The 19,667-nt window shown below is 36.7% G+C and overlaps 4 protein-coding genes across 9 annotated transcripts; 2 read left to right on the top strand and 2 right to left on the bottom strand.

Moving 5' to 3' along the window:
- Window positions 1-2,894: 2,894 nt before the first annotated feature.
- LOC147543485 (uncharacterized) lies at window positions 2,895-4,865 on the bottom strand. The gene is made up of 2 exons (XM_086635448.1): window positions 4,740-4,865; window positions 2,895-3,500 (listed from the first exon to the last, which is right to left on the bottom strand). The coding sequence occupies exons 1-2, from the start codon at window positions 4,863-4,865 to the stop codon at window positions 2,895-2,897; spliced, it is 732 nt and encodes a 243-aa protein (XP_086491574.1).
- LOC147543484 (ubiquitin-conjugating enzyme E2 34-like) lies at window positions 4,436-8,675 on the top strand. 5 transcript variants are annotated; one of them, XM_086633259.1, is made up of 10 exons: window positions 4,436-4,837; window positions 5,547-5,670; window positions 5,893-5,947; window positions 6,633-6,671; window positions 6,817-6,880; window positions 6,997-7,058; window positions 7,172-7,211; window positions 7,362-7,389; window positions 7,638-7,729; window positions 8,065-8,675. In XM_086633259.1, exons 2-10 carry the CDS (start codon window positions 5,614-5,616, stop codon window positions 8,360-8,362), a joined length of 735 nt encoding a protein of 244 aa, XP_086489385.1. In that variant the 5' UTR covers window positions 4,436-4,837; window positions 5,547-5,613; the 3' UTR covers window positions 8,363-8,675. The 5 variants fall into 5 exon arrangements, with proteins under 5 accessions (XP_086489385.1, XP_086489384.1, XP_086489386.1 ...); XM_086633258.1 differs by having other exon boundaries at window positions 4,437-4,837; window positions 5,553-5,670; XM_086633260.1 differs by lacking the exon at window positions 4,436-4,837 and adding an exon at window positions 5,281-5,422 and having other exon boundaries at window positions 5,553-5,670.
- Window positions 8,676-9,994: 1,319 nt separating this feature from the next.
- LOC147543483 (lysine-ketoglutarate reductase/saccharopine dehydrogenase bifunctional enzyme) lies at window positions 9,995-18,148 on the top strand. Of its 2 annotated transcripts, none has more exons than XM_086633493.1 (24): window positions 9,995-10,600; window positions 10,680-10,766; window positions 10,862-10,991; window positions 11,311-11,484; window positions 11,647-11,729; window positions 11,895-12,011; window positions 12,124-12,199; window positions 12,307-12,478; window positions 12,592-12,688; window positions 12,808-12,974; window positions 13,416-13,473; window positions 13,662-13,802; window positions 13,938-14,282; window positions 14,438-14,518; window positions 14,680-14,745; window positions 14,859-14,976; window positions 15,120-15,249; window positions 15,339-15,418; window positions 16,386-16,544; window positions 16,665-16,908; window positions 17,243-17,351; window positions 17,422-17,583; window positions 17,668-17,737; window positions 17,841-18,148. In XM_086633493.1, exons 1-24 carry the CDS (start codon window positions 10,349-10,351, stop codon window positions 17,891-17,893), a joined length of 3,171 nt encoding a protein of 1,056 aa, XP_086489619.1. In that variant the 5' UTR covers window positions 9,995-10,348; the 3' UTR covers window positions 17,894-18,148. The 2 variants fall into 2 exon arrangements, with proteins under 2 accessions (XP_086489619.1, XP_086489620.1); XM_086633494.1 differs by having other exon boundaries at window positions 10,062-10,600; window positions 10,862-11,091; window positions 11,235-11,484.
- A 9-nt stretch (window positions 18,149-18,157) lies between these two features.
- Window positions 18,158-19,307, bottom strand: LOC147543482 (RING-H2 finger protein ATL3-like). Its single transcript, XM_086633495.1, has one exon. The coding sequence runs from the start codon at window positions 19,215-19,217 to the stop codon at window positions 18,321-18,323; it is 897 nt and encodes a 298-aa protein (XP_086489621.1). The 5' UTR covers window positions 19,218-19,307; the 3' UTR covers window positions 18,158-18,320.
- Window positions 19,308-19,667: the final 360 nt, after the last annotated feature.

Below are 19,667 nucleotides of genomic sequence, written 5' to 3'. Positions count from 1 at the left end.
AGAGAGACCCGAGAGAGAGAGAATGTGATGTAAATATAGTAACAGAAAGGAGGGAGGATTGAGAGAAGTTCGGCGAGTTGGTTTTTGGGGCAGATTCAATTTATTTCTCGGGTCTATATAACAGAAGCAGGTCACAACAGGAGGAGGAGACGGTTTATAGAACAAAAGAACAGTAATAGAGAGAGCAGGAGAAAATCTGATTCTCGGTTTAGAAGAAAATAGTAGAGAGAAGTTGGGAGGCTATGTTTATTTTGTTTTTCTTTTCTTTATTTGATTGTACTCTCTTTATTTGTAAGAGATAGAGAGATTACAGAGGGATTAAGAAGAGAGAGAGAGAAGAGAGATTGTAGACAGAGACATCACGGTTTTGAAAATCAATTATCATCTCGGTTTTATTTATTTTTCTTTCTTTTTTGTTTCCTGTTTCTTAGTGAGAGAGAAGTAGATTACAGAGAAAGAGAGATTAAAACAAGAGATAAAGAAGGAAACAGAAAGTTAGAGAGAGAAAGAAAGTTGAAGAAGATGAGAAAATAGTTTTCTCAAGGAGAATCCATTTTTTATCCGTGCTCGGTATGTGGAGACCCATCTCATACTGGAAATAAGTGTACCCTATTCTTTGTTCCTGACGAAAAAGAGCATGCTAATGCTCATTATCTAAACTGAAGACGAGAAAATCGTTTTCCCAGAGGGTGCGTTTGGCAGAATTCTTGGAAAAACAGAAGGAAATCACTTCCTTAAGGCTCTGTTTGGCTGCAAAATCAGTAAGAAACTCAATTTTTCTACTTTTCTCCCACATTCTATATAGTTAAACTTCCATCCTTTATCATGAGAAACTAATTTTTCCATCTAGGGTTTAGATGAAGTCCATAACGAGAATTTTATCAATTCAATTTATATGCAAGTCAATTAATTTTTAGATTAAATCTTCATATCTTTTAAAGTCCTTATTGCTTTTCATGACAACATCTTCGGATTCTAGAGCGTTCATGTGATAGAACCCGAGTAAACAAACAACTTAGTTGACTAAGGCAAATACATTGTCTTTAGGATTGTCACGTGGATGGATTCGAAAACCCCAGGTACCTCTTTTTCTGAATATCAACTTAAGTGTTATTTAAAGTTTATTTGCTATATTTTTATTTGATTTGAATCATATTACCATTAATCAACTTTTGAAATCACAATAGTTTTAAGGTTAGTATTTGAGTTTTGACTTAGTTTCTGAGGAACGAACCGGTCTTTCCGGAAATATTACAACTTGACACCCATGCACTTGCGGGTGTAGACCTATTTAGGAAACTTTTTAGGCCCATCACCCACCATCACCACTGCCGCCAATTTATTAGACTTATTAGATGTAGTTATATAAAGATACTTTAATTAGTGCCAATCCGATGAAATGAAGAGATTACTTCGTCAATTCCCGTCATGTGATTATTCTTTGAACTCAGATCTTCGTTGTTAGAGGGCAAACCGATTTACAAGAATGACGTCATTCCAATCCCATCGGTGATCTTCACCGTCGGTGAAGATGAAGTGGTAGATTTCATGTATCACTAGACTTGAGCAATTCTCACTAACGAATCAAAAACCCATAACAAATGAGATAAAGCAATTGAAACCCAAATACATAACTTCTAACATCCTCTATTCATCAAGTTCACATCAATTAGTTTCAAACAAACTAATACCCTACAAAATCAACAATTCATCATCACCAGATAACTATCATCCGAAATTCATTCAATAGAAAGAGATAAAGGGTCAAATGCAACTCTAAATCAACAGAGATAAATTCAATGGCAGAGTTCCAAACCGCAATTTGAACTATAAAATGACTTGTAGTTTAGGGGTTATAGAGAGAGAATCAAAGAAGAATCTGGATCCAGAAGAATCAAGATTTAGAGAGAGAAAGAGTCAACAAACTCTTTGATTCAATCCTGTAGTTGATTGATTCGCTTGTCGGACAATGGAACCAGATATTGAACCGTCTTCGTCGGATCGATCACGTCGTCGCCGCAGTTACAATCAATGCTTGGTGGTAACTAGGGCTGGGAAAACGGTCCAAAATCCCGCGATCCGGCCCGTTCGGCCCGAACCGTGAGAGACCGATGATCGAAGCCAACCCGAGCCGGGCTTACCTGGCCCGATAGCTCGGGCTTATAGGGTCGGGACTCGGATAGGGACTCAATTCCGAGTCCCGACCCGATAAACCCGCCCGACACCCGAACCCGATATCCGAGCCCGATATCCGCCCGACTAAAACCCGCCTGATCTAACATATAAAGAATATATGCTTTAAATTGATCCAAGGGGTAAAATCATTTGGCCTTAAAGAGCCTTGTTACCATGTCTTTGACCCAATAGTGAGGGACTTGAGAGATGGAACTTACGCTAGGCTTGAGCCCATTATCACAAGGCACAATATGTGACTTGGATTGGTTGTAGATGAAGTGTTGAACAAATGAACATACTTATAGAAGTTTAAGGTTCTTTAATTCTTCACAAGTGGGAAATGTGGTACTATACTTTTTGTCAACAATGAGTTTTCATTCTTTTTGTTCAGTCCCACATAGAAAGGGAACAAAGTTGAGGAGAATTATGAGCTTTATACATAGGCTTCTTGCATTTGGCATTGGCTATTTGGCTGAAATTCCATTGCGGTGATAAATGGGTTCTAAATTTAGTACAATAATAAGTATTAATTTATATCCAATAGTCTAATATCATTATTTTGTTTGTACTATCATTATTATTATCTTCTAAATTTGACTTACAAAGATCAAATCAACTTGATTAAAATCCAATAAAACAAAGAACACTTGGAACTTTTCATTCATATTTATCTAAATTTGGGGGAAATCAATGAATTTCCTCTCAAATCATAAACAAAATCAAACTTGAAATCCTGTCCATCTTGTGAAACTAGTTAAGTTATTAGAAACTGCCATTCGAATACCAGTTCTTCCTTCTCTTCCAATACCTCTATAATACAATCTCAATTCATCACCATCACCATTACCATCCATTTGAAGTAAACAAGGATACCCAACTTCTTTATTATCCCATCCATCTTCTTCCCCACTTGGTTCAAGAATTGCTTCTCCATTTTCACATCTCTTCCAATCTTTCAATCCATCTAATGATTCTGCTAATCCTATTCTCTTCTTCCCATCACTTCCAACTCCTTCATATGCCATTAAATACCCACCACCATTTCTTCTATTCTTAACTATACTTCCATTCATAACTCCAAATTCATCAAATGAACCTTCTTTTCCTCCACCCATGATCTTCCCCAACTTTACCCATTTCATCCCATCTCTTGATCTCGCCATCCCGATCGTAAATTTCCCACATTCTTCATCAAATGAATGATAATACATTCTTAAATCACCATTTTTGTGATAAACAACTTTGGGTCCTGATATAAACGAAGAATCCCAATCTTTTGCGGCTCCAACATCAAGAAGAGCTCCACTATGGGGACTAGGAATTAGCTTTTGTTTGGTTTAATGGTTTAATGCTAAGGATGTTAGAGGCACAATACTAGGAATTAGAACCAACCACGAAGTCGAGATTTGGTAGTATGCCAATGTTGAGGCATTGTGCTTATGCCATGCCATCCAATAAGTCAATTGAGAATGTTAGAGATCCTAGATGGTATTTATAGAAGTTCAAATATCTTCAATACCTATAATCTTTCTATGTGGGACTAAGTAGTGGGAGCTTGTTTTTTGTGTAATGTTGTCATTGTTTAGTCCCGCATCTTTGAGACACAAGAGAAAGTAGTTCAAGTGAAGATTACTTATATCCTACTTAACCAAATGCTTCATGTATCATTTTTTTAGTCCCACATGGTTTGGGCAAAAGAGATAAAACTTGGGGAAGGATCTATTTGTATCCATGCCTACCAATTTGCTTAAGTATATCTCTCATTAATTGTCCTCCAAAGTTCCACCCATGGGACTAAACACTTGAGAGTTGAAGCTAAAATTAATAGTTTCTCCCTTCTAAATTTAAAATATATTGAACTAATTAAAATATTTAACTACTTGGCCCGTAACCCGACCGCCCGCGTCCGCTAAAACCCGATCGAGCTGGCGGATAATAACGGGCCGCGGGCACAAGATAAGTGCAATTTACCCGGCCCGATCCGCCCGAGGATTGGTGGCGGGCTCCATATATTAGAGCCCGATCCGCCCGAGCCCGGTTATATGTTACCCGAGCCCGTCCGAACCCGTCCGATTCCCACCCCTAGTGGTAACTGTTCAAAACCAAACATAACCGCCAAAAAAACCGTCACCACCGTGATATAGGGTGGTGCCGGGAAGGACAAAAGATCGCTCCACCTCAGAGCGATTCTAGGGTTGTCCCCTCGAGTACCCCTAGTATATTTTTTTTTCCAAGAGTTTGAAAGTCCATACAATATAAAAGGATTATACAATGTCAATACAGATGTCATCGAAGTAGTAACGAGAATCCATGAAAGTCTATGGACAACCCATTGTCAATGAAATGTACATGGACATAAAATATATGAATGTGAACCACAAGTCCATAGATAACCCATTGTCAATGAAATATACATGTACATAAAGTATATGAATCTGAACCGAAGTCATACCCCCTAAATATATCGAGATACACCAAAATTTCAGCCCAAACACATAACCCTAAATTCCTAGATCCAACGCTCCAACTCCAAGATCACATCCCTAACTTCTTGACCATCTTACCTTCTCTTCGACTTGCCTGATTTGTTTCCCTAATCCGTCTGGTGGATCATCAAAGCTCTCAACTGTGAGAGGGAGACAAAGAAGACCAGCGATCTGAGGTATTTTTCGGATTTCCGATCTGTTCATTATTATATTAAAACCATTTCATCTGTGGTTTCTTAGGGTTTCGAAAGTGAAATTTCATTAATTATATTCTGGATCATACTTTTATCCTCCTGAATTACTTAGGTTTCCTCCGATTCGTGGTCTTGTTCTTGTACCCTATTTGGACTAATCTAGGTTAACGTTTATGTGCATATGTACTCTTAGCCAGTTCCAATTTGACTGTTGGATGATTATTTGTGAGTTTCTTTAGACCGGAAGCAAATTAGGTGTACCAGAAAGTTGGTAACAATGTCCAAGACAATAAAATGTTGGAAATGAAAAGAGGGGGAACTAATTAGTACGTAAGTTAGTTATAATCTATAAACGCAAAAAACAAAATGTGTTTTTGAGAAGTATAAACCTATAAAGAACTAGGTTTTACTTATGAGAAGGGAAAAAAAAATCACAATTTGAACTTATTTCACAAATCACAATTTACTTGGAGTATCATATTTAGAGTTATTATCACTCTCTATCACAATATGAACCTCGAGTCATTTTCAAGTACTAACCCTACGTCAATTTGCCTGATTGCTGCTGTAATCTTCTGTTTCTTGTGATCCTACAAATTCCCGTTCTGTTTTTTGTAGTAGTTTCTGAAATTTATTGTTAATTATGTTCACTTTTATCTTTATTTATGCTCATCGGTTGATCACATTGAAGTTTCAGTGGTGGAAGAAGCAGACGGTGTAGGATAATCTTCTTTTGAGTCATCTAAAGCTTTTGACTAATGGCCGAGAGCTCTTGCATTAAGCGCCTTCAAAAGGAATATAGAGCACTCTGTAAAGTATGTATTGAAGAGATGTATTACTTGTTTTTCATTTGCAATTTTTGTCCAAATCTATAATAATTGCATGCTGGATATAAAACTGAAACTGTAAACCTCCAAAATATCTGTGTTATCTCCACATCATTTTCGATATGGATCTGACTTTATGTTCCTGATATGTATCTATATTTTGTGATTTTCTTCTTCAATGCTAATCTGTTCCTTCGATGAACTTTGTAGGAGCCTGTTTCCCACATCGTTGCCCGTCCTTCGCCAAATGATATCCTTGAGTGGCGTGAGTAGACTTATTTTCTATTTTGTTACAAAAAGAGAAGGCTGTATCAACATTAGAAAATAAATAATTACTTATTTTCTATTTTGTTATCTGATGAATGTCATTACATCCAGTTGTTAGACATGTTAATCTAGTGCACTCCATCTTCCATTTAAAAAGAAAAAGAAACTTCGCACAATCGCACTAACTTCTGTTTAGTTATCAAGTGGAATTCTGTTTTTTTTTTTTATCTATATAATATTTGGATTAACTAAATTACTTGTTATATTGAGGAAGGGTCTATCATGATATTCATATGAGATAGACCGCACAATATTAAAGAATGAGAAATTTGGTCATTCCAAGGAGGTGAGGAGTAGAAAGAAAGCAATCATGGGTTCTACTAAGCAAGTTACTATACACTAGCTGACCCAATTATATCCTATTGTTTCTTATAGATGAATTTGGAAGGCCTGTAAGTGGGTCTTAAGTGTCCACTGGATTTGTTTTCTCATTCATATTAATTCACATGCAAATGGCCAAACAGCAATGTTTGTTCTTCATTTTTGCCGTACACCTAGCTTGTCTGTAGTGCTTCAACAAGGGTTGCTAGCCAGATTTCCTTTGCTGGCTTACTTTTGTCTTATTTTCATCTGGTCGCGTATTGACTTGAGTTTTTCTTATGCCTTGTCAAATTTGTTTCAAGACTATGTTTTGGAGGGGAGTGAGGGCACACCATTTTCAGGTATGTAATATTTGTCTATGGCTTGTGAAGTTTGTCAATGAAAATATTTTTTTTTTCCATTGCAGTGCTTTTCAAGTTTAAGTCTCTTCCTCGTCTCTATATTTTGTATATTTCTTGACTGGTCTTCTCTATTCTTTATGACAAGGTGGATATTACCATGGGAAGATCAAATTTCCTCCAGAATACCCATTCAAGCCCCCTGGCATTAGGTAATGTTATCCCTTGCCATTTCTTCTTGGCTCCAAACTTGTTTTATCACTTCAAGCTGTAACTTCTAATATATTAAGAAATTGACTTGGTTCTGTTGCAATGAATTTTCTTTCAGCATGATCACCCCAAATGGACGTTTCATCACACAAAAGAAAATTTGCTTATCCATGAGCGATTGTAAGTTATGATTTAGAAAGACATGGTTTATAACATATGTTAAGTTGATAATCTAAACATTGGTTTACTATTATATTTATCTGTCCGCCTTTTTCTTTTCTTTTTTCCCCTAGTTCATCCAGAGAGTTGGAACCCGATGTGGTCTGTATCAAGGTATGTAAATAACAAAGTGGTCTTCGCTCTTGCAATCACTGATGATGCAATCTCATTCCCTGTAACATGAACTTCGCATAGAAGTACAGAGCATTGTTCTTATCTTTTTTTTCTTTTGCAAACTAACATGGTTATTTATCGTTTATGCAGCATCCTTACTGGGCTTTTGTCATTTATGGTGAGTTCAGTTGAGCTCCAAATCAAAATAGATTACTTCTTATTTCTTTCTTATTATTATCAATTTAATCACAAGTATTTACAGCAGACCCTCCTTTCCTCGTATTTGAATATCTGAATACCTAACCTTGCCGACTAACAAATTCTATGAATGTCGATTTTGATGCAGATTTTATGAAACCCTCAAAAGTTTTTCCTCAATTTTACGCAATTTAAATAGTAATCTTTGCATTTGTTTGTTTCGTTCAGATGGATAATAGCCCCACCACTGGAAGTGTCTCAACTACTGCAGCTGAGAAGCAACGATTGGCGAAGGCTTCTCTTGCTTTCAATTCTAGGAGGTATATCTCGGATTCAATAAACGAGATTGAGCATTTTCGTTTATCTCCTTCTTTGCTATATACTCTCTAGTTTCTGATCGACTATAAAATATCTCTAAAGGTTCAACCAAGAATTTCTGAAATTACCAGCCTTAACCCTTACAATTACGTGACGGCATCATTTTTTCTCACAACCATATAAATACTCGTCTTATGCAAGAATCTGCATTGGACCACAGTACCTCCATTTACATCTGCCTCAAGACTTTTTGTCTTGTTCTATACATCGGATGTAAAATAATTGTGTATAAGACCTTACTTCTATCTTGTTTTAATCGAAACGAAATAAATTGCAGCCCAGTATTTCGGAAAATGTTCCCAGAGTACGTGGAGAAATACAACCAGCAACAACTTTCAGAACAGTCAGTCTCGCAACAGATGCATCCAGTGGACCAGACAATAGAGGATTCTGCACCATTTCCTGCAGTTCTTAGGAATGGAACTATACAAGACGGACAAAACAACAAGGATGGCCAAAATAATGAGATTAGAAACAACAACAGAAAGGGATCGAAGAAATTCCCATTCTGGATGCTGATGTTGTTAGTATCTGTGTTTGGAATAGTAATGGCTTTGCCTCTTCTCCAACCTTGATCTCCCTTCTACAATAAAAGAATGGCAAGTACGAAGCAACTTGTTAGTATTGGTTTGTTTACTAACAGAACATGTATAGAAGGTGATAGGGAACTATATATGTATCACGATATTTCATGATCACCGTGGACGTGTAGGAAGTGCTTCAAAAACCTATCGAGTATCTCCCAAATTGACGTTGCAGTATATATACATATCAATATCCTGCCCGTACAATATATGTCTTCGCTCTGTGGGTTGTCATAATATCTTGGGATCTTATGTAATATACGACTATATTATCATTTGAATGTATGTTCTTTAGGTTTTAAAATGAGGTCTGTACTTGGATTACTTGTTAGACCTGATAAGCTTTCCAAGATTCGATTCAAGGTTATCGCTGTATAGGGAAGCAGCCTTAAACAAATATGGTACATATCCTGTTAAGAAAGCTCGGCTGCCAAAAGGAAAAAAATAAGCCTTATCACTTTTTAAGTAATATCTTTCTCATAACTAGTACCCATCATCTTTTATATTATAGAATTTTATATTATAGAAAAACACTCGACGGAACTACTTCCTTTCAAATATCATCACTATCAAATAGTGGCAAAGGTATTTTTGACAAGGACCCCCAAGACTAATGTCGGTTGTATTTTTTTTATTTTCTATTTCTTTTGATTCTGGAGTCCGGAGGAAATAATATGTGGATTGAACGAGCACACACGACGTCACTCTATTTACACTTGGGTTTATAGAAGTCGTAAGAAGACCCTTAAAGGGCATCTAGCTGATACATAAGGGACCCTAAAGACTATCTAACTGTTGCGCAAGGGGTTTAGAAGGTTATCTATCGTAAGAAGACCCTTAAAGGGCATCTAGCTGATACATAAGGGACCCTAAAGACTATCTAACTGTTGTGCAAGGGGTTTAGAAGGTTATCTAGACTACGTTTACTTTATTTACAACATAGAATACATTAACTCAATAAAGAAAATTGCAACACTTAGGGGTTGAGCTCGCAAAGTCTTCGTAGTGATAATCAAACAAACTGAATAGGTAAATTACTTTTGACTAAGAAACTAAGTTAATCAAAGGAGCTTTCCCTTGAGGTCCTTTCCGAGTAGATTCAAAGGCGACTCTCTTTCAACCCTGACTAATGTGCGTCTTCTAGTTGCCTAGCGATTTCATTCTTTACAAGTTCAATTTCTTGATTTCTTAGGCTAGACATGCTTTGGTTATTTGTGGTGTTTGATCATTTTAAACCCTTAATTTAGTGCTACAAAGTTGTTCGGTATAATTGGAATTTGCATTATCATAATACCTCCCTCTACTTAGTCTAGTAAACCTTTTGTTTTTGTTTCGTAAGAGTTGTGTGAAAGCTTGCAATGATAAACTACTTTTGAATACCTCAATCAAAAAGGGTTTTCACTAAAAGTAGTTTGGTATAATTGGATCATCATAATGCAATGTCATCTTTTTATACTAAAATTATGAAAACCTTATCTTATGCATAATGCATGTGATGTTTCTTTACTTATCAAACTATGCATGTATGTCATATGACCAAAATCAATAAGATATCAAAATTAATTTTTGATACCCACGTGTCAAATCCTTATTAATTCACCTTTTTCAGCCTACTCCAAAATTAAACTGGACCCACCAATTTCCTGTATTTTTTCCTTCTAATAAAACTCCATAAAACAAAGAATAATTTAATATTTTTGGGGAAGTCTATACTGATCTTCATCTCCTTCCTCCTCCTCCCTGTGTCAGATTAGATATACATCACCATCACTACTTAACTTGAGTCATCACTTGAAAACAGACTAACTATTTCAACTTCAATTAACAACTTTGTTTCACACTATTCTCCTTCTTTTTCTAATTCAATCACTTTCTCCTCTGTTTTTCTTCTCTGGGTTCAATTTGATTTTGCATGTCTACTTAATCCTTTGATTTGTTTAGTTTGAGTTTTTGTGGGTTTGAAATTGAAGGTCCAAAATGATTGGAAATGGGGTAGTTGGAATAATTTCAGAGTCAATAAATAAGTGGGAAAGAAGAGCACCTTTGACTCCATCTCACTGTGCTCGTCTTCTTCATGGTGGAAGTGATGGTGGTGGTGGTGTTTCTAGGATTATTATTCAGCCATCAACCAAACGTATTCATCATAATGCTTTATATGAAGATGTTGGTTGTGAAATTTCAGATGATCTTTCTGAATGTGGTCTTATTTTGGGGATTAAGCAACCAAAGGTCTCTCTTTACTCTTTACTCTTCACTCTTTACTCACTCTAAACTATAAGATTGTGATTTTGGGTTTTGTTTGATACAGTTGGAGATGATTCTTCCAAATAGGGCTTATGCTTTCTTCTCTCATACCCACAAAGCACAAAAAGAAAACATGCCACTTTTAGATAAAGTATGTGACTCTAATTGTTTACCTCCTTGTTTGTTCAAAGTTTCTTGTTATTATGATAGGTTTGTTGATTGATTCATTTCATTATGAAATTGTAGATTCTTGTCGAAAAGGCTTCTTTGTTTGATTATGAACTTATTGTTGGAGATAATGGAAAGAGATTACTTGCTTTCGGAAAATTCGCTGGTAGAGCTGGACTAATTGACTTCTTACATGGTTTAGGAAAACGTAAGCGGGTTTTATTTTTCGTTCTTTCCACTTACTTAATCAGCTTAGTTTTGAAAAATCTCTTGTGATCACGTATATGGTACTTACCTATTAATGCTAAGTTCACAAAGAAAATTACGAATTTTTTGCCGAATGATGTGGCAAGTCCCTTCTGGAAGTTTGACTGAATCCTGACTGTTAAAAGATGAACAACTCATATGGCAAATCATTTCGGCAAAAATTTTGTGAACCTAGCATCTTCAGTAATGGCATTAGAGTCTTATGAAATTGTTATACAATTAACAAGGTCGGAAGACTAAGTTTATATCTTTAATTTCAGGATATCTTAGCTTGGGATATTCGACTCCTTTTCTATCACTAGGAGCATCTTACATGTATCCTTCACTGGCTGCTGCTAAGGCTGCCGTGATTTCCTTGGGTGAAGAGATAGCAACACATGGGCTGCCATCCGGAATATGTCCTCTAATTTTCGTTTTCACTGGATCGGGCAATGGTATGCTCGGAACGTCATTGAAATTCTTTTTGCATTTTAAACGCTAACTAGTTAAGAATTTGGAATTTTTGTTGAATTTTTCGGAGTAGTCATTTCATTTTTACTAGGTATACCATGAAACGACATTCATTGGTATTCAATAACTTGGATTTTATGGCGTAGTTTCTCAGGGTGCTCAAGAGATATTTAAGCTTCTTCCTCATACATTTGTCGATCCTAGCAAACTTCCTGAGCTAGCAAGAGTGGTAATAATAAGTCTCATTTTGTTTCGGTAATCCTTCTTTTGCTGTTTTTCTTAAACTAGCAACTTGAAATGCTAAACGTTCAAATGTAATTGAACAAAAGGCTTTTTAGGTGCTATTGTTCTTTGGGCTGCTTTTAACAAGTAGGGTTCCAAATATTTTATATAGATTGGAGATCCTAAACAAAATAAGAGTACATCGAAGAGAGTATTTCAAGTATATGGATGCGTGGTGAATTGTCAGGATATGGTTGAACCCAAGGATCCCTCGAAAAAGTTCAATAAAGTATGTATCTTTTAGTTTTCAGCTCTTGCCTTCTCGGGAAGCGAGCAAAGTAACACTCTGAGATGGTTTCTTTTACCCGATTAGAGTACAACTTACATCTTTTCTTATGCAGGCTGACTATTATGCACATGCAGAACACTACAACCCTATTTTCCACGAAAGAATAGCTCCATATGCTTCTGTGATTGGTAAGTCAGGACTAACATGTTTCCTATCATCAATTTGGGTCATAGTTCTTATAGATTCGATCTTTTTCTCAATTTTATTTGCTTATTCTTAAGTTTATTGGTGGCAGTTAATTGCATGTATTGGGAGAAAAGATTCCCGCGATTGCTAAGTACTTGTCAGCTTCAAGAACTAATGGAAAAAGAATGTCGTCTTGTTGGAATCGCTGATATAACTTGTGATATTGGAGGCTCCATAGAATTTGTTAACCAAATCACACCAATAGAGACGCCTTTCTTTAGGTACTTTCTATACTTCTTAGTTCGACGAACTCTACACGTTTCTTTCCATATGATATTGATATTGGCACCTCTCATGAAGTAGTTGTTGATAATATGATTGATCATCGTTTCAGATATGATCCCATCACTAATTCGTATCATCATGACATGGATGGAAATGGCATCATATGCCTGGCTGTTGACATTCTTCCAACGGAGTTTGCGAAAGAGGTAACTTTTTCATCCCTACCTTTAGTAGATCAGCTAAGATTTGTTTGACGCATTCGGCTCAGTATATAGATTTAATTTTTTCTGCTTTCTAATTCAAAATGTTCATCAACTCTTGGAAGGCTTCCAAGCATTTCGGAGATATTTTATCTCAGTTTGTTGGTTACTTGGCTTCTTCAAAAGATCTTTCAGAACTGCCTTCCCACTTGAGAAGGGCTTGCATAGCCCATAAAGGAGCTCTCACTTCATTGTACGAATATATCCCTCGTATGCGAAACTCCGAGGAAGAGTAAGTATCAATCATCCTTCAATCTTCCTCTAAAATGTGAACTACATTCATATGCTTGCTAAATTGCTTCGTTGTTTGCTTAATTGCTAACAGAAGTGAACTTTTATTGTGATGATCAGTTTCATGTTATCTACCAATTCGTTAGTCATTACTTACCAATCTTTGTGCCTGTAATCATCTTAGATTTAATACGAGTTTAAACACTTTAAGTATACTTGTTCTATTGATGACTTTCATGAGGCGCAATTTATTTTATTTTTGTGGTCTTTTTTCTTAAGCCATCAGTTACTTCCGTCATTCGAAATATGATTGTTTAATAATCCCTTGTGAATGTTATCTAGTTAAAATTGGTCGATTGATTAAACGTTTACCATGCATTTGTTGAGTTTTGAGTCTTATCACTTACTGATTTAACATGAATAATCCCTTTTTCATTTTCAGTGGTTCAGGAGAAATTGTAGTAGACGGCAAGCGTACAAAGAAGAAACACAACATACTAGTAAGAATTGACACTTACCAACAGTTGTGATGGATGTTGTCCCTTTTATCTTTATCAAATTTATGCGGCACATATATGATAATTAAGCGTATGTTTAGTATGCGAAATTCATGAACGAGATTTTTCTGTTCACTGAGGTCTCTGGTTACGTATAGTTCATTATTAATAATCTCAGGAAACCCCAACAGGTATCTCTGAGTGGCCATTTGTTTGATCAGTTCCTAATAAATGATGCTCTGGATATGATTGAAGCTGCCGGTGGTTCTTTTCACCTGATTAGGTGTGAAGTCGGTCAAAATTCATTTGCTATGTCATACTCAGAACTTGAAGTAAGTTCATTTGGTAAAAAGTAATGATTTCGATATATAGTATGCTTTGACATTTCTTCTTCGCTAATGCGTAGAAAAAGTCTATGATCATATTCTGTTCTTTATCTACATTGGTTTTTCTGCCTATTTTGACAGGTCGGTGCTGATGATAGTGCTATTCTCGATCAAATAATTGATTCCCTAACTTCTATTGCTAACCGAAGCGAAAACTCAGTTTTCAATAAAGAAGAAAATAGATACTCTCTGACAGTTGGTAAGGTCAGTGAGAGTGTGACAGAAGAAGGAGAAATCTTAAAGAACGGACGTTCTGCTCTAATATTAGGTGCAGGCCGTGTCTGTAGACCAGCTGCTGAGTTCTTGGCTTCAGCGGGAAGCATTTTCTCTAGCCAGTCCTTTAAAACACTTTCGGGAGAAAATTTAGAGGAAACTAAAGATGTTAACGTTATCGTGGCGTCTCTTTTCTTGAAAGATGCCCAAGAGGTATAAACTTGTGAAACTGTTCGCATTTTAATCTACTTCGCTCTCTTGACCAACTTCTACATGCAACTTTATTTTATTAGTCTCATATCCTAACCATTAAAATTCGACATCTGTTTCACTCTTACAAAGGATGAAACTCGTGATCTTTAATGTAGACTATTGAAGGAATTCAGAATACAACAGCAATTCAGCTTGATATAATGGATCATGAGTCCCTTCGTAACTATATCTCACAGGTACGTCTTTATTTGCAGGTTCTACGGCGAGATTTTGAATCATATTTGGAGGACAATTTATTGATTACAGATGATATATATTGCAGCAAATCCGCTTTTTTGTTTTCTTGCTGGTGATTTCCATTTTACTTTGTTAAATTTTGATTAATTTAATGGTGCAGGTTGATGTAGTTATTAGCTTACTGCCACCTAGTTGCCATGTCACAATTGCAAATGCATGTATCGAGGTAACTTGCTCTAGCTCAACATAGTTAATCAACTCATAGCTTCGTAATGATGACGAAGGGGTGTTTTATTAATAATTTCGATCTCTTTAATGACTGAATCACACACCTCGCAGCTCAAGAAAAGCCTTGTAACAGCTAGTTATGTTGATGATAATATGGCCAAGTTGGACGAGAAAGCCAAGGATGCTGGTATCACAATTCTTGGTGAAATGGGCTTGGATCCTGGGATAGGTGAGAAAATAACTTATTTTAAGTTCAACTGTTCAAGCTCGGAAGAAACCAATAAGAAACGTAAAACTGGTTTCTCGATTTTGTTGTTGTTTCTACTGTTAAAGATCTTTATCCACGAACAACTCCTATTTTGAACATTTCAGATCATATGATGGCAATGAAAATGATAAACGAGGCTCATGAGAGGATGGGAACAATAAAGTCTTTCACTTCCTACTGCGGAGGGCTTCCATCTCCCGCTGCTGCAAACAACCCACTAGGATATAAATTCAGGTACCTTCATCGCTCTTATGAATCATGCGGGTGTTATTTATTCATAGTGACACTCACTTTTATCGATACAAATATGGCTTTCTTTTCAGCTGGAACCCTGCGGGAGCTATTAGAGCTGGGCGTAATCCAGCCACATACAAATTACTTGGAGAAATTGTACATGTCGATGGTAAGCTTTTCACCAACGGAAGAGTTTGAATGTTACTGCTTAACATTGATACTCCTTTTTCAATATTTTCTTGCCGTGCTGGATACTTGGATGCTCGTATTGGACCCTCGGACACCCCTAAATATAAGTTACTCTATTCCCTTTGTTTGGGTATTATCTGAGATTTGTATGTACATTTCGGATGAACTGAAAAAAAGAAAATGTTACCTAGTACGCCGATCGCTCCGGTACGTGGCATGTGGTACGGGTACGGGGATGCAGTACGCTATCATGTGAGTATCGGGTACGCCTAGGGGTATACCTCATTGGTACGATGCTATTTGTTGCAGTACACTTTGGACTATGATGCATATTGACTAGATACACCAAGTTCCAGACATTCTATCTCCATAAAACTTCAATCTTAATTAGCTAACTAAGAAAATCTTGTAGTAACTTAACTTGCCGGGCATATTGATTTTTACAACGAAATTGGGTTAATTCAGACAGAATTTTGGTATGCCAAATTTGGAGTACTGGAACGCGAACCCACTCAAAAAGCATGCAGGGAATCAGGTACGCGGTACGCGATGGGGAATTGAGTATCCGGGAACCTTGAACAGAACCATGTTAGAACCACGAAAGGTCACTTTACCTTGTTAATTTATCCAAAAGCAAGAAAGTATAGTAGGAATAAAGGACCATATCATATCTATGAGAAAATATATATCGAATGCCGTATTCCCATACTAGAATTTTTTTTCATCATGTATATGATACCTTGTACTTGTATCGAATATGTAGAGCACACTTGAGACACTACTAACAAAATGCAGGATTCCACAGAGACACAAAACCTTCTTGTACACGTTACGTTAGGACATACATTTTTTATTCTACAACCATGCAGAATGTAGAGTTCATAACTCTTTCATGTTTCAAAATGTGTTTTCCTCTCTGTTTCAACTAAAAACACACAATATTGCAGGTGACAAACTCTATGATTCAGCGACAAGATTTAGAATAGCCGATCTTCCAGCTTTTGCTTTGGAGTGTCTCCCAAATCGTAATTCGTTGGTGTATGGGGATTTGTACGGGATTGGTCACGAAGCATCAACCATCTTCAGGGGAACCCTCCGCTACGAAGGCATGACTTCTAAATTTGGCATTAAATGTGTTAAAGATAGACATGATTTCTGAAACACGTTGAGGCTCATACTGTTGACTACTACTAACTGAAACTTCGTTGTTTCTTATTTTCGTGCAGGTTTTGGTGAAATAATGGCAAGTCTAGCAAAAATTGGTTTCTTCGATCCCCAAGCACATCCTCTGCTGAAAGAAGGAAAGAGACCTACATTTAGCACCCTCTTAGATGACCTTCTCCAAATTAAAAGGGAAGGTGGAAATTCAATGGGATGTCTCTCGGACGACAATGAAATGGCGGAGAGGCTGATTTCACTTGGAGTTTGCAAAGACAAAGCTTCTGCCTCTAAGACATTAAAGACCATCAAGTAAGTGAGACCACACATTTTAGGCAGGTTTTAGCATCCAAGAAAATGTAATGGCGATGCAATCCTCTGGTTCCTGTTCTCATCCATGGACTCACCCATTCTTCCACTTCTAAATGGACTTAAAATCCTAAAATTTAACGCCTTCATGGGTTCTAATATATTAAATTTTAGAGACGAACTACTTCCATCCATTCCACTGGAACCTCAATAATAGCCTCGTTCCTATTGAACTACCTGCCTTACAATATGAGCTGACTATATACTGGATAGTAGCTAAAATCTCAAGCTATGGTGGATTTATGGTACTAAAATCTGCTCTTTCATGTTTAACTAGGTTTCTAGGATTTCATGAACAAACGGAAATCCCTGTTTCCTGTCAGAGCGCATTTGACGCATCATGTGTAAAAATGGAGGAGAGATTAGCTTACACAGGAACAGAACAGGTAATTTTTCGCTACTCCTATTTTGCAGGTTCTGTCTGCGTTGCTAAATGATATTTGTGTGGTGAATCAGGACATGGTTCTTTTGCATCATGAAATCGAAGTAGAGTTTCCAGATGGTCGGCCTACAGAAAAACATCAAGCAAGTCTTCTGGAATTTGGAGTGACTAAGAACGAGAAAACAACTACAGCCATGGCTGTCACTGTTGGGATTCCTGCAGCTATAGCAGCTCTAGTACTAACTAACCATATTTCCATATTATGATCTGCCAAAATCAACGTCAACTTGTTATATTTACTTATTTGAATCTTTTTGCAGCTCTTACTACAGAACAAGATTAAGACAAGAGGCGTCTTAAGGCCACTAGAATCCGAAGTCTACACGCCAGGTTAGACTCATGACTCGTTTGTTTGATTAAGGTAAACTACTTTGGACATTTCTCGAATAAGCTTTCAATTGACATACATGCGCATTTGTGTGTGATTTTGCAGCATTGGGTATTTTAGAGGCTTACGGATTCAAGTTGTCAGAAAAGATGGAGTGACCTATTTGCATATATCCTTCCGCTAGAGAAGTCTCCGACAGGTTCTGTACATCACAATCGAAAGAAAATAAGGGAAAGATAACCCTCATCGGTTCTTCCACGCATCCTGTTCATTCAACAATATAATGGATGCTCTATTTCACCGAGAATATAAATGTCAATGCTGGCTTAAACATTATCAAATGTGTATCCATCTTATAAGACAAGAACATTTAAGTAAATATCGATAATACATCTTACGAAAAATTTCCATCATCTCAAATAGAGAATCAAAATCTTTTATACAATTTATTTACAATTATGTAAAGTGTAGATACAAACTTATAGATGAGATCAAGTGGTAACTTCTGAATCTTCACCTAAGTAACGAATGAACGAAAAATTGGTAGAACTAAGTTGATCTTGTTCATGAGAGAAAACCATCTGTCTACTTTGTGTCCGTTTCTTCACTAGATCGAAAATCGGAAGATGTTTTTGAACTTTGACTTCTTCCTCCTTCACCTTGTTCAAGATCAACGATACTAGGACTACAAGGGACTACTACTCTCTTCTCTCTACTCAAGAGCCTCCTCAATGACCTAAATCTAGCACTCATGGGTGACTTCATTTCTTCCTCTGAGCACCTACTTGTAGAAGGAGATGGCATTGAGAAACCATTAGTCAATCTCTGAGGTAATTCAATCACCAAAGTTCTATCTGTTCTTGTACTTGATGAAGAAGAAGGGTTTGGGGAAGATGAAGATGAACCTTCAATGAGCTGAGTTTGGGTACCCCAAAACAAGACATTGGTAGGATAATTTGGAGCTTCTACTTCCTGAGGTAACTGACTTACTGGTAATTCAGGAACTGAATTAAGAGGTTCATCTGAAACAGAGATTCTACAGAGAGGACAAGTTGAATGAGATTGAAACCACATATCAATACAATCAACATGATACCCATGTTTGCATTTCGGAAGAAGACGAAGTTTTTCACCATGAACGAGCTCAGATAGACAAACTGAACACTCAAGACCTTCCTTGAATTCATCAGAATTGAATGTAAAGATTGGAATAGACTCAATGACTGAAGGTTCGAGACCTCGATGGAGTCCAAGAAATGGGTCTTGGTTTGGTGAAAAAACGAATCGACGTCGACGAGATCGTGACGTTTGGTTGTTGGTTTCTGGTCTCCGACGACTCCAGTAAAATTTGGCGTAAAGATGAAGAAGAATGATGAAGACAATTACCAAGAAGAGAACAATTATGGCTGCTAACATAACTTTGCTGCTTACATCCACTATTTGGGATTTGTTTAATGGCTGATTAGTCTCTGAATTTGCCATGACTTTTTTGTTCTCTTCAAAACCCAGAATCTAAATCTTACCAAGAAGCTTGAAATTGAGCTAAACCCACTTGAGATATCTGTATGAGATTGAAAATTCGAAAGCTTTAGAAGAAAAAAGAAGTTGGTTTGTTTATATATATATATATATATAGGTAGAGAAGGTAGAACAACTAACTAAATAAAAAGAGAGAAAAATTCAAAGGAGGAAAACGTAAGCAAGCAGTTAGGCGGCTATGACTTCAAACTTCAAAGAATCAAGTCTTTTACTCCCTTCCGTCTCTTCTATGATCCTTCTTCCACTTTGGTCATCCCTTTGACTCATTATTTTTTGGTAGAGGGGAAAAGGGGAATGTTGTTACACCACAAAGTTACGAATTAAGAAAAAAAAACAGGGAAGGCCTAATTTTTTGTTTTTTTTTTCTTAAAAAGACATATCACCTTTTTAAAG

This window comes from Eschscholzia californica, unplaced genomic scaffold (genome assembly GCF_041429995.1).
Source record: "Eschscholzia californica isolate CP2 unplaced genomic scaffold, dmEscCali1.0.p SCAF_4, whole genome shotgun sequence".
NCBI lineage: Eukaryota > Viridiplantae > Streptophyta > Magnoliopsida > Ranunculales > Papaveraceae > Eschscholzia > Eschscholzia californica.
The sequence above is the reverse complement of the archived record's forward strand: the minus strand, read 5'-3'. Positions and strand labels throughout refer to the sequence as shown.